Source organism: Danio rerio, chromosome 11 (genome assembly GCF_052040795.2).
Source record: "Danio rerio strain M-AB ecotype USA chromosome 11, GRCz13ab, whole genome shotgun sequence".
Classification (NCBI taxonomy): Eukaryota; Metazoa; Chordata; class Actinopteri; order Cypriniformes; family Danionidae; genus Danio; species Danio rerio.
Genome location: NC_141031.1, coordinates 7,880,758 through 7,895,862, shown reverse-complemented (window position 1 = coordinate 7,895,862; position 15,105 = coordinate 7,880,758). Strand labels below are relative to the sequence as shown.

General features: G+C 39.4%; 1 protein-coding gene across 1 annotated transcript in view; it reads left to right on the top strand.

Annotated features, from left to right (window-relative positions):
* Positions 1–7,124: 7,124 nt before the first annotated feature.
* The window catches only part of LOC147841653 (uncharacterized), a 202,134-nt gene continuing 194,153 nt past the window's right edge, over positions 7,125–15,105 (top strand). Inside the window, exon 1 of the mRNA XM_087273239.1 lies at positions 7,125–9,461. Within this exon, the coding sequence (XP_087129365.1) occupies positions 7,761–8,456 (696 nt within the window). The 5' untranslated portion in view covers positions 7,125–7,760 and the 3' untranslated portion in view covers positions 8,457–9,461. The remainder of the gene's footprint in view (positions 9,462–15,105) is intronic.

Here is a 15,105-nt window from a genome sequence, read left to right as displayed (position 1 = left end):
AAAAGCAACTGTTGTTTATTCAGCTTCTGATGAATATTGATATTAGATTTAAGGAATTTTTTATTTATTTTTATTGTTGATGTTTTTTAATCCATTATCGTTGTTGTCATTTAAGCTGATTTGAGTATAAAGACAAAGAATGCTCTCATTCATATTCATAGGTCTTTGAGTGTTAAGTGCACACATACATTACAGCCGTCTCTTCAGAAGGCATGTTTTTGCTTACCTCCTCAAATTAGTTTGCAGTGGTTTTGTGGCACGTGCTGAAGTGCAGGAAGTCTCAGCGTCAGTATTGTTAGATCTTCTCTTTGTAGTTACGGTAAGACGCTAAATTGTGCAGGAGGGAGTGATATCCATTTCATATATTTCATGACCTCCATAATGGTCCAGACACAAGGTTAATAGCTGAGTTTTTATTCCAACCAATGGCTGAAGAGACTTTATCTTTAATATTTAACATACTTGTGTGTTTGTATGTGTTTTTGAAATGAAGAAAATGATCTGCCGGTGGGGTAAGATTGCTTTCTCTTTGAATTAAACTCTTTTTCTTCATTTTTCTTCTTTTTATTCTTCGTCATAATTTTTTCCTTTTTTTCTGCCTTGTTTTTTTTTTTCGTTTTCTTCCTCATATGTTTCTTATTATTACTATTGTTTTTATTTTTTTTCTTATTTTCTTATCATTTTTCTTCTTCTTCTTCTTCATTTTTCTTGTACTTCATTTTTTAGTCTTCTTTTACTCCTACTACTCCTTTTCTTCATCATTTCTTTTTTCTCTATCATTTCATTCTTCTTTCTTCTTCTTCTTCTTCTTCTTCTTCCTCTTCTTCTTTTCTTTTTCTTCATCATTTGTCTTCTTTTTCTTCTTTATTTTTATTTTTCTTCATATTTTTTCTTACTTTTTTCTTTTCCTTTATCATTTTTCTTTTTCTTCATAATTTTTTTCATCTATTTAACACTATCACTCCTTTTTATGTTACTTTTTAATTTCTTCTTCTTCTACTTTATTTTCTTCTTCATTTTTCTTCGTTTTCTTTTACTTCTACTACTTTTCTTCATCACTTCTTTTTCTTCTTCGTCTTCTTTTCTTTGTCTTCATCATTTGTCTTCGTTTTCTTTTTCATTTTTTATTTTTGCATCATATTTTTCTTACTATTTTTTTCTTTTCTGTTATAATTTTTCTCCTTTTTTTCTTTTTTTTCTGCACCATTTTTCTTCTTTTTTTCTTTTCTTTTCCTTCACCATTTTTCTTCTTTTCCTCTTTTTATTTTTCTTCTTCTTTTTTCTTTCTTTCTCTTTTTAATTTTTCTTCTTATTTTACTACTACTGCTTCTTTTTATGTTTTTCTTCATCATTTATTTCTTCACAATTTGTCTTTTTCTTGTTATTATTACATTTTTCTTTTCCTTCATCATTTTTCTTCTTTTTCTTCTTTTACTTTTTTTGTTGTCTTTATAATTAGTTTTCTTTTTCTTCTTCTTCTTCTTCGTCTTCTTCTTTTATTACTACTGATAATAATAGTAACAACAATAACATCATCAAAAAAATAATAATAATAATAATAACAGCAACAATGACAACAGCACTAATAATAATTAAAAATTAATAAAAATTGATATTATTTTAGACATTTTAATCATTAATATTATTTAAATTATTGTTGTTTTTTATCCTTCATACTCATGAATATAGTTATGTCAAATAATATCAAATCAGCAAATAGTTTGAAAAAAGTAATTATTAGCACATAATGTTTGATAACTTTTAATAATACATTAACAAAATACTCTTAAAAATTCTCTTATACGCTGAATAGTGATTTTTAAGACAGCACTTTTTTAACTCCTCATTTTGCTCCACTTGCTTGCAGAAACATATATTCTTACTCAGTATTTCATGGAGAGTATTAACCAGCATTATATTATTATTATTATTATTATTATTATTATTATTATTATTATTATTTATTATTATATATTTTTTTTTTAATTCATTTGATACATTGATGCATACATAAAATCAATAGAATAGAATGCAGGTAAAAATAACGACAACAAATAAATAATTTATATTTATTAAACTTACATATTAAAACTTATATTCCCACTACCTAAAAGTCTTTGGACTTATTCCATTTACCCATGTAACCACACACAGCACACCGGCATGCCAGAGCATATCTGTAGGAACTTCTGAACTTGTAGTAGTTCACAAAAATAATCTCCCGAAGAGAGATGAGTTTCTACAGTCCCATCATTCCTTTCTCACCAAGTCTTTTTTGCCACCCTCTTCGCTGTCATGCCTCAGTGAATTCTCTGCCTCCATTTCTGCCCCTGAATCTAAAGTGTCCACAGCTTAGCTCCGCCTCCTCAGACAGTGACAGCTGCCACATGGCCCACATCACTGCTTAACACTTATCACCAACTGATTAACATTTCAACTGACTTTAAATGACTGAGGTGAAGTAGTCCCTGTTCACTCTCATTGCTTTTACACTACATCTGAATCATATTTATTTGACAGGAACATCCACAGCAATACATTGACCTCGAAAGGAAACATTTTTTATTTAACAAAGTCACTGATTTCCTCCATATAAGCAAATGATCTTTTAAAACAAAGCACACTGCGCATTACAATGAATCATTCAGAGTACAAATCATGATTCTTTTATTATAATCATAATAAAATGATCTAAAATTAGCAGTTACTGTTGGGTTAAAGTGTCCACTGTCATATTAAAGTGATATAAAATTGACAAGTCTCTTAAAAAATTATTGACGTTAAAATCCCAGTGATTTTAGGGCCAACCACACGTGATATAGGAGTGTGGTTTTCCTCGCCAAACGAATTGATTGGCAGGCGCCAGTTTGTATAATAACATGTGCAGTATACATGTTCACAGTACACTGTTTTGCAAAAAAACTGGGATTAAAACATCTGTTCCATTACTCTGTGATTTTTATACGTTTTAAGTTTTATAAAACAGAGCATGCTTGTAATAAAGACAGTAAAATCGCTGTGTAAAACTTAACTGCTATAATCACCATGGCCGCATGATGTCTGTAAACTCTTGTGTGTGTGTGTGTGTATGTGTGTGTGTGTGTGTGTGTGTGTGTGTGTGTGTGTGTGTGTGTGTGTGTGTGTGTGTGTGTTTGTGTGTGTGTGTGTTTGTGTGTTTGTGTGTGTGTGTTTACTGCTAATGGCATTTGTGTGTGACTCATCGTTTCAGAAAGGCTTGAATAAACTCCATTAAAAATACATGAAATAACTTGGTATTGTTGATTAATAAGCTGCATGTCAGCTTCTGTCTCTATCACTGACTGCTGTTTTTTTGACATGCACATGGCAACGGTGGGCGGGGAGAAGCTTTTAAAATTGCATTTAAAGCCACAGGCTACAAAAACAGCTACATTATACTCAGACACCAAAATGCTATAATATTTTATCTCATGGGTGTGTTGAGCTGAAACTTTACAGATGCATTCTGGAGGCACAAAAGGCTTATCTTACATCTCGCAAGTCTCGCAATTTAATTAAAGATTAGCCAAATTTAAAACATCAAATAAAATTGACAAAACAAAACAGCACATTTTTTTATTTAGTTTAACCATCTGATCTGGACAAAAAAAAAAAAAGACTTATACAGTAATTGCTGACCGTTCACTGAAGAACAACACAAAATTGGCTTCATTTTAAAGCCTTTTTTGTGTATACTATTTGTGGCAGCTGCCTTAATCCTTTAATATCATTGTTACAATTTGTAATTGTTATTCTACTGAATTTATTTAATTATTTATTTGAGTGTTTACTGAGTGTGTAAGGGTGTTTTCCAGTACTGGGTTGCAGCTGTATTCATTGTGTAAATCATACGCTGGATAAATTGATGAATAAAGGTACTAAGTCAAAAATTTATTTATTTATTTATTTATTTATTTATTTATTTATTTATTTATTGTTTATTTATATTGTTGTTGTAACTTTACAAAAAGGTTCCTTTAGTTGATATTAATTGATTTTTACTAGCATAAGCTATAATAGTTGTACAGAATTAATTAATCATAGTTAAACATTTTCTATCTAATATCTCATTATTGTGACCATTAATTAATGTGCAAATTACCTAAACTTTAATTTTATCAACAAACATTAACAAATATGTATAAATACTCTAACAAATACATTGTTTGTTCAAGTTATTAAATATATTAACTAAAATTAAAATGGAACCTTATTGGAAAGTGTACAAATAATTCTTAATAAAAAAGAAATGCCTGAATGAGAATGATTTGCCAAGGTAAAATGTTCAGGTTTTGCTTGTTACTGTACGTCATTTGTAATACACCTTGAACTCCTTTGCGAAGCAGCAGTTATGCGAGAGTATATATAGTTAATTCATGAACCTAGACTAATTTCTCTCTGTCAAACGTTTGTTTCATTTTTGATGTGTTTTTTCTCCCACTATGTTCCTTCCAATTGTTTGATCATCAAAGAGCTTTAATTACACCGTTTCAGAGTCTCTTCTAATTGTGTGGAAAATCCTGAGGTATTTTTGCCCTCCAATGAGCAACACGAGATAACACTTAATCTACCTGATGTACAAAAATATATAATAAAAGAAATAGAGAGAAGACAGAATGGAAAATAAATCAGACGTGAATTACTGATACATTAGAACGTGACAGCGCTTCAGCTTATTTGTTTGATTTAGATGTCTTGCTTGAAGTTTGAAGTTCCCCTTCGGTTGGGGAACTTCAGTGCCATGAATGGGAGGATTCGGATCAGAAGCCGCTTATCTGGAGAGTATTGAACGGGCCAATGAATGAAATTAATTGGCAGCGTAAGCTTGCGCAGGTGTGCGACATCTGCAATTATCTCAGCATATAAGCACACCTGAAGCCAGCAGACGCCATCCTTTTCGCTTCAGATCCTTTCTGAGTGAGTCGATGAGGGTTCCTCTTGCTGATCAGCACTTCAGAGCGAACGAGTGTGTCTCCCGGTCCAGAGTGGGTCTTCGCGGTGGCAGACGGTCGAGCTGGGTTACTCCCTTGCCTGCGGTTCTTTGGGTCCGGTCCTCCAGAGCGGTGCGTATAGTTGCAACTTTCCTAAAAGAGCAACACAGTCGTGCAGCACGTCCTTTTCAGGATGGCGCTCCGACTGTGCGTTTCTGGATGCGGGGGTTTCCTGTCTCCGGATGATGGACACGATCACTGCATTGCATGTTTGGGGGTCCAGCATGTTAATGCGGTGCTCGCGGGCGGTTCATGTCGTCATTGCGATGCCATGACCGTTGCACAGCTAAGATCGCGGCTAACTTTCGCAAGAGAGCGAGCCACCCCAGTTGCCTCCTGCTCTAAAAAAGCAGCGGGCGCTCGGGCAGATCTGAGGGTTTCAGCGGGAGCTAATCCGCCGCCCACGGGCTCGCGGACCTCTCGCTCCTCACGGCGCTCCATCCAAGCTTCGGGTGGTGAGAGTGATCCGTCTAACCAGATGGTAGCTCTCACACTCGCTGACACCGGAGATCAGATGTCCTCCGCGGCATCGGAGGGTGGGCTTTCACTGTCCGACGAAGATCCGGACCCGCTCGCCCCCTCCGGGCAGGTGAGCGCTGTCAAATCGGATCCTGAAGCGGACATGTTAGCCGTGCTTTCCCGGGCTGCTTCGGCCGTGGGGTTGGAGATGGTTTATCCCCCAGCTCCGCGGCCGGACCGACTAGATGGGTGCTACGTAGAGGACCAGAAGGCGAAGCCTTCGAAGCCTCTCGTCCCCTTCTTCCCGGAAGTGCACAGTAGGCTCACGCAGTCCTGGAGGGCACCTTTCTCTGCCCGTGCTGCGAGTGCCTCCGCCCTCACCGCCATTGACGGCGGAGCTGCCAGGGGGTATGAGGCGATCCCGTCAGTGGAGCGCGCTATCGCGGTCAATCTTTGTCCGCGCGGCGCCTCTACGTGGCGGGGTTTGCCCCGCCTCCCGTCCAAAGCCTGTAGGTTGTCTGCCTCCCTCGGAGCCAGAGCTTATAAGGCTGCGGGCCAGGCTGCTTCTGCTTTGCACGCGATGGCCACCTACCAGCGCTACCAAGCGCAGGCGCTGGCCGAGCTGCACGAGGGCGGGTCCAACCCAAGCTTATTACATGAGCTGCGCACCGCGACCGACTATGCTCTTCGGACTACTAAGTCCGCCGCGTGTGCGCTGGGGAGGACGATGTCCACACTTGTGGTTCAGGAACGCCACCTCTGGCTAAACCTGGCTGATATGCGCGACGTTGACAAAGTTCGCTTTCTTGACTCGCCCATATCCCAGGCTGGCCTGTTCGGCGACACCGTCGGTGAATTCACCCAGGAATTCAAGGCGGTGAAAGAGCAGTCGGATGCGATGGGCAATGTCATCTATCGGCGTGGCCGTAAGCCCGCTCCGCCCGCCGAGCCATCCACCTCCGCTGTTCCTCGCCGAGGGCGCCCGCTAACGAGTGCTGCCCCGCCCCCGCCTGCGCCTCCGGCCAAGCGGGCGCGGCGTTCACCTCGAAAGCAGGCAGCCCCTCCTGCCCAGGGCGCCGTTAAGTCCGGTAAACGGACCGCGAAGCGTCCCTGAGACAGGCCATCCGGAGAAGAGGAAACTTGCTCTTTCCCCGCTGGAGGGCGGGGCCCCGATAACAACGGTACTTTTCAGTGCCACCAAAACATCAGTAAAAGAGCACTTTTTCCCTTCCCCGGATGTGACTGCACGAGTTCTGCCAGTCCGGGACGCGCTGCCTTCCGGCTCGCAGACTCTACGTGCTTCGCCAGTGGCTCACGAGCGCTGGGGGGACGGTCTCCCTTTCCTCAGCCCTCCAGCCCCCTCTCCGGAGTCAGGGTGCGGAGCCAGAGTGAATCGCTCTCCTCCAGCTCTTCCGCGGGACCCTCGTGCTTCCCGGATCAGCACACCCACTCCGCGCTGCCCCACCGCTGGTACGTCAGCGATTGTAGCGATGACTCCATTAGCGAGGGCTCTGCCTGCCTGGTTAGCGCGGGCCAGCCCCTCGCCAGCCTCCACCCCGAGTCTGTTCAGCTGATATGGGCGCGATTCGGGGAGGCCCAGATCGATCTGTTTGCTTCCCCCGAGAACGCTCACTGCCAGTTGTTTTTTTCCCTGACCGAGGGCTCTCTCGGCACGGATGCACTGGCCCACAGCTGGCCTCGGGGCATGCGCAAGTATGCGTTTCCCCCAGTGAGCCTGCTCGCGCAGTTTCTGTGCAAGGTCAGGGAGGACAAGGAACAGGTTCTGCTAGTTGCGCCCCTTTGGCCCAACCGGACCTGGATATCAGAGCTCTCACTCCTCGCGACGGCCCTCCCCTGGCGGATCCCTTTGAGAGAGGACCTACTCTCTCAGGGACAGGGCACCATCTGGCACCCTCGCCCCGATCTTTGGAACCTCCACGTGTGGTCCCTAGACGCGAGGAAGACTTAGGTAACCTACCGACTGCGGTGGTTAATACCATCACTCAGGCTAGAGCCCCCTCCACGAGGCGCGCCTACGCCCTGAAGTGGAGTCTATTCACTGAATGGTGCGTCTCTCGCAGAGAAGACCCCCGAAATTGCCAGATTAGTGTTGTGCTCTCTTTCCTTCAAGAGAAGTTGGACAGCAGGCTGTCGCCCTCCACTCTCAAGGTTTACGTGGCCGCCATCTCCGCTTATCATAGCGCGGTAGCTGGCGGCACCGTGGGAAAGCATAACCTGGTCATCCAGTTCCTTAGGGGTGCTAGGCGAATTAATCCATCTCGCCCCCCTCTCATGCCCTCTTGGGATCTCGCCCTCGTTCTCACGAGTCTGCGATCCGATCCCTTTGAGCCACTCGAATCAGTATCTCTAAGATTTCTGTCCCTGAAGACAGCTCTGCTGGTTGCGTTGGCCTCCATCAAGAGGGTCGGGGACCTGGAGGCATTTTCGGTCAGTGACTCGTGCCTGGAATTCGGGCCGGATTACTCTCACGTCATCCTGAGACCCCGCCCCGGTTATGTGCCCAAGGTTCCTACCACCCCCTTTAGAGATCAGGTAGTGAACCTGCAAGCGCTGCCCCCGGAGGAGGCAGACCCAGCCCTTTCTTTAATTTGTCCAGTTCGCGCTCTGCGCATTTATGTGGACCGTACTCAGAATTTTAGATCATCTGAGCAGCTCTTTGTCTGTTATGGCGGTCGGCAGCAGGGAAGTGCCGTATCAAAACAAAGATTATCCCACTGGATTGTGGATGCCATTTCACTCGCTTATTCGAGTCGACGTCAGCCGTGTCCCCCGGGAGTTCGTGCACACTCCACTCGGAGCGTTGCATCCTCTTGGGCGCGTGCACGCGGCGCCTCTCTAACAGACATCTGTAGAGCTGCGGGCTGGGCGACACCCAACACATTTGCAAGGTTTTACAATCTGCGAGTGGAGCCGGTTTCCTCAAGGGTATTAGGTAACCCTTTGGTGATTGAGGAGACAACTCGGTAGGGTGTTGAAACACGCTTGCGGCGCCATTCTCCCTAACACGGAGGTACGTGCGCCTTTTTTATCTGTCAGTAAAGTTCCCCGTCAGGTGAGCCCTGCAGATTCCTCCGTGGCCCCCAGCACTGACTCAGCGGAGGAGTCACTTGCTGGCCCACTACGTTGTAGGTCTGCCCGCTGGTCAGCCCGCGTTTTGGGTATAGGTGCCTGCTATGCGTGATCCCCACTAGGCGATCCCATATGCTTATTCCGCCACGGTTAAGTCCCCCCCCTGGGTGGACCCGTGTCTTCCCTCTCCGCTAACCACTCTTTTGCTATGCGTACTCCCCCTTTTTAGGGCTAGTCCATAGGTAAATTCTGCCATCTATCCCCCCCTTGGGTAACGGATGGCCTCCGCAGCGTCCTCCCTATCGGGATTGCACGCTTCCCAACGTACTGTCGTATTTCCTAGAATTATCTAGATGCTCACGACTTCCCAAAAAATATATCTAAATCCGTAAAACTTCTGTTGAAGTAGGATAAATTAGGGCCAGGGACACGTTGGAGGACCGCGCCCCCCATGATGTGGGTGCGTCACGCTTGCTTGACTATCTCCTCATCGGGGGTGTTGGTAAGGTGCAGTCATTATGGCGCTTTCCATATTCTCCCATTCATGGCACTGAAGTTCCCCAACCGAAGGGGAACGTTCGAGGTTACGGAAGTAACCCTTCGTTCCCCGAGGAGGGGAACGGAAGTGCCATATTCCGTCGCCATAATGACTGTCCCTTAGCTGTTTGAAAGTCTCTTCAGCTTAAAAGGATGGCGTCTGCTGGCTTCAGGTGTGCTTATATGCTGAGATAATTGCAGATGTCGCACACCTGCGCAAGCTTACGCTGCCAATTAATTTCATTCATTGGCCCGTTCAATACTCTCCAGATAAGCGGCTTCTGATCCGAATCCTCCCATTCATGGCACTTCCGTTCCCCTCCTCGGGGAACGAAGGGTTACTTCCGTAACCTCGAACGTTCTTAAGTGCCCAGTTATTTTTGCCCACACGTAATTATTAATTTTACACTTTCCAAAGCCTGCGCATAATCCCATTCCTTTCCATCTGGTGATATAAAGGCAGCCAGTGACCTCTTTCACACTTGTTTTATGTCAGAATAAATCAAAAATTAAAGACAACATTCTTAAATGGAGTGAAATGGTGTGTAACAGTTTAAGAAATGCTTCAAAACAGAATGAAACATTCCCTGAATGAAAATGAAACCATTAAACACAGAGACACACACATTCGGTAGGGTAATGGCTTCCATTAGAGCATATTAGCGTTGCCTTTTTTCCCCATCTGCCTTAATTTTCAATTGATTCATTTTCAATATATTTTAGCGCCACTTCAATGGCTATGTTTCAAGATATTATTTAAAGCTTGATTAGAGCCTTGTTCTTTATGGAATTTTGAGAAGTTCCATTAAATCCTGATATGTGATTCTGTTTTGGAAAAAAAATAGAAGAAAGAGAAAAACCTCCTCTTTGATTTTACAGTTTGTTGGCAAGCCCTTTCAATGCTTAAAATGCTATAAAATAGTTCCTGTGCTTTCAAATGTTAATGAAAGGCAATTAATTGCTTTCTCAGACCACATTACAGCAGTTAAAAGTCAAGACACATCTGTCTCATGAAATTAAAGCCAATCGCATTGATAGACTCTTTAAAATGTTCAATTCAAAATAGAGACTTTTTCATGTCATACATGTAACAACATAAAATTACCTTTTCTATTTATTTCTAAAGCTTTTTTTCTGCTCATGCATCTTTCTTTCTTTCTTTCTTTCTTTCTTTCATCTTTGTTTTTTTTTTCATTTATTGTGCTAATCAATTTTGATATTAAACACTGGTACTTGTGGTTTTGAGAAGCAAGTTGCTTTTGTAATAATTAAATTAAATTAAATTAAATTAAATTAAATTAAATTTAATTTAATTTAATTTAATTTAATTTAATTTAATTTAATTTAATTTAATTTAATTTAATCATTTTCTTGTCGGCTTAGTCCCTTTATTCATCCAGGGTCGTCACAGCGGAATGAACCGCCAACTTATCCAGCAAGTTTTTACGCAGCGGATGCCCTTCCAGCCGTAACCCATCTCTGGGAAACTTTTTTATTTTATTTTATTTTATTTTATTTTATTTTATTTTATTTTATTTTATTTTATTTTATTTTATTTTTATTCACAGTTTGTTTAATCTTTAACCTTAAAACCTTTCTATAGTCAACACCCATACATCCCAGCAAACACAAAACATCATAAGACATTAATATTAGGTAAGATTTGTCACATTTTTTTTTCCAGAAAACATATTTCTAAGGGTGATGTTGACTTCAATTCTTTTACCAGATGTTGATAACAACCAAAGAAACGCATATATGAAAAGAAAACAAATCTAATTAGTTTACAAATTAAGTTATCTGTAATAAAATTAAATAACACATGAAAAAGGTGAACACATGAAGAAAGGGAGGTGTAGAAAGACCCAGACAGCAGCTGAAATCTCTCAGTAATATTTAGCAAGTCTTTGCCATTCCACACTAATCTATTTTAATATTAAACACTGGCACTTGTGGTTTTGAGAAGCAAGTTGCTTTTGTAATTATTTTATTTTATTTTATTTTATTTTATTTTATTTTGTTTTATTTTTTATTTTATTTTTTATTTTTTTATTTACGGTTGGTTTAACTTTTATGGTCAATTTCCTTACACCCCACCAGACAACATCATAAGATGTTAATATTAGGTTAGATTTAGGTCGCCAACTTATAAGAAGAATGTTATTTTGACATTCAATAATGAATTAAAATGATGTTTGATATTTGGTTAATTTTAGGTTGTGTTGGAAAGTGACCAAAATCCACATTGAGCCAACCTCTTAAACCAACGTTCTGACATTTCTTCATCAAGTATGGCAACCAAAATCCAACGTCTGATATTTGTTGTGAAGCAATTTCATTTTGATTCTAAATCTGTTTGTGTGTGTGTGTGTGTGTGTGTGTGTGTGTGTGTGTGTGTGTGTGTTTATGTTATGCTACATTCGAAATACTCCACTATCCAACAGACATCACTGGAATAAGTGTCCTCAGAAATCTGTGACAGCCCTGGGTTCTGTAAACAGCACAAAAATATATGACCGTGACCCTGTGTGTGTCAGCCGATCAAAAACAGAGGCGCCTCTCTACCTGTGAATTGTTTTGAGTGTTTGGGTGTGACATCAGGGTGACTGACTTTTTTTTTAACAGAAGTCTAATTCAATGGCTAAATCTGGCAGAAGTTAGTGATTTGGCTCATATGGTTTTCAGAAGCGTAAAAGCTTGATGTGCTTCCCAGCATCATTTTATATTAAAATTAAACAAACATATGACTTTAGTTGCTCATCTTCCTTCCTTTTTCTTTCTTTCTTTCTTTCTTTCTTTCTTTCTTTCTTTCTTTCTTTCTTTCTTTCTTTCTTTCTTTCTTTCTTTCTCCCTCAATTTCACCAAATACACTGCTTTTGTATATTTTCTTAATGACATTTAGTTTGAGGCTTCACCATTTTACACCTCCTTCTTCCCTTAAACTATCATTTTTGAAGCTTGCAATAATATAAAATTGCAATAAATATATAAGTATAATAGTATACAGTTGGGGAAATAAGTACAAGTCTATATATGATGATATATAGGCATCACCATTATTCCCAGAAAACATATTTCTAAAGGTGTTGTTGACTTGAAAATGTTTGATGTTGAGAACATGTGAAATAATTATGAAGAGATCTTAGCAAATCTCAGCAAATGAGTACAGTCAATTTCTTTCTTTCTTTCTTTCTTTCTTTCTTTCTTTCTTTCTTTCTTTCTTTCTTTCTTTCTTTCTTTTATACTTATTTTATATTTTATACTTAATATTTAACATTTTTGACAAATTTATTTTGTGAAATAAATAAAATAACCAGCTTATTTAGACTGTGCAGTACCATGTTGTTATGGTTTAATAATTTATTTGAAACTAATAAAAAGCCCTCTGGTGACGTCATTGACAAGGACATCGTCATGGACAGGTGGTGAAGAGGCTCGAGAGTGACGGTTAATTTATCGAATGGAGAAGTCCACTATTTCAGCTTCATCAATCAGGTACGTTAATGCATTTTTAAAAAATTATTATAATGAAATATTTTGTATTATGAGGTAATTTTTCCATTTGATAGGAAAATCCTGTGTGTTATATGGTGATACAGACTGAATATGGGGGTAACGTTAGCGTTAATATGGATAAATACTGTGCTTGTGATGACCTCGTCACCCTTCGGTTCGGCTGTTTTAAGTTGAATTTGCTCTGCTTTTAATTCAAAATAAGTTACAATTTCTTTCTTTCTTTCTTTCTTTCTTTCTATCTATCTATCTATCTATCTATCTATCTATCTATCTATCTATCTATCTATCATCTTTCTTTCTTTCTTTCTTTCTTTCTTTCTTTCTTTCTTTCTTTCTTTCTTTCTTTCTTTCTTTCTTTCTTTCTTTCTTTCTTTCTTTCTTTCAAATTTCCCAAATACACTGTATTTAAGGAGCAAACCTGATACACATTATGTTGGGGTTTTGTTCATGTTTCTGTTTTTGTATTTTTTCTTATTGACATTTCGTTTGAGGCTTCACCATTTTACACCTTCTTCCCTTGAACTATCATTTTTGAAGCTTGCAATAATATTCAGTGGAGGAAATAAGTATTCTGCACATCACATTTTCTCTCAGAAAACATATTTCTAAAATTGTTGACTTCAAATTTTCACCAGATGTTGATAAAAACCAAAGAAATGCATATAAGAAAAAAAACTAATCTAATAACAGCATTAGGGATTAAGTTAACCCTTTCACTTTTCACAATTTTTAAGTGAATTGAACATAACACATTTACAGTAAGTTGTCCTGCAAAAAATCAAGGATTGTATTGTTTCAGCTCATTAAAAAAAATAGTTTAAACAAACAGCAAAAATAATTTTTTGTGAATGTATGATTAAATGCATTAGATGTTATTTTTGGCCACTTAGCATGCTTTTCTTTAGGGTTATTATCAGGAATTAATAGGAAACATCACCTAAAGTCATGACCTTAAATAATTAGGAAGAGATATGAATCATAAACAAATCTCAGCAAAAGAGTACAGTCAATTCCAGATAATCGCTTCCAGCTGTGTTGTGACACAGTGCGACATTTATTGAGAGGCACATTTCAGACATTTACATTTAATGCTTAAAATATATTCAAAGCAACATATATATTAGGACAATAAAATATTATGTTATTTGGCAAAGCGGCACACACACAGGAATTTTTTGTCTTAGATTTAGAAGAGCAAGGGTTGACAGAAAAAAAAAGTTCTTGAGAATCGCTCAGCTGTTTGGGTCGAGTCAGGGAAAAGTCAAGATAAAAGTCTGTGAAAGTGATTTTGTGCCTTTTTGGGATGGCACCAAAGTGCGCTGTTCATTGTAAAAAGAAAGCTTCTGGAGGGTATATAAGTCTGAAGAAATGAATTTAGGTGAAGGGGCGCAGAGCCAGGAATTGTTCTGTTGACAAAAACTGGTGTCTTGAATTTGCTGAAGGATCAGACTGTAGACATCAAGACCCCGCAGAGTTCAGAACTACAATGAAGTGCACGCATTCCACCCTTCTGTGATATATAAAAATATATCCCCATCGTAAAGTTTTACAGCTTTGTGGAGCTCTGCGTTAAAGTGCAATAGTTTTTCTTAAATATTTATGTGTTACATACTGTTGAAGTCAGATTTATTAGGCCACTTTGAATTTTATTTTCTTCTTCAAATGTTTCCCAAATGATGTCTAACAGAGCAAGAAAATTTTCACAGTATGTCTGATAGTATTTTTTTTTTCTGGAGAAAATCTTATTTGTTTTATTTCGGCTAGATTAAAATCAGTTTCTAAAAGCCATTTTAAGGTCAATTTTTAGCCTCTTTAAACTATATAGTTTTTCGAGAACAAACTATCGTTATACAATAACTTGCCTGATCACCCTAACTTTCCTAGTTAACTTAATTAACATAGTTAAGCCTTCAAATGTCACTTTAAGCTGTCTTGAAAAATAGCTAGTAAAATAATAAATATATAGTAAATCAGTTATTATGAGTTATTAAAACTATTATGTTTAAATATGTGTTGAAAAAAACTCTCCGTTAAGTGAAGTTTCATAAACTAATTTCGAGAGGAGCACGTGATATGATTGTGCACCGCTGGCCACTCATCCGTAATTAGTAATAATCCAATCAGAATGATCCTAGCTTAATATAAATGGATCACTTTCTCCTTATTGCTCTATCTTCGTTTTGGAAGAATCCCCCCTTCCACCCCATCTCCTCCTTTTTCTCCCCTTCTAAAGGGGGAGAGATCGAGACCTATCTGATCTCGGTTCTCCTGATATGCTTCTAGACCAGGTGGGAGCCCTGGGCTCAAATATCTCTGAGCTCAGGGTTCTCTCCTGGGACAGCATGCCAAACCTGCTATAAATGCCAAGCATATCTAAGTGGGAACTCTTGAAACAGAAATTGGGGGAAAAAATAAACAGGGGGCTAATAATTCAGGGGGTCTAATATTTTTTTTTTATATTCTGTGTATGCCATTAAAAATTAAAATGAAAGAA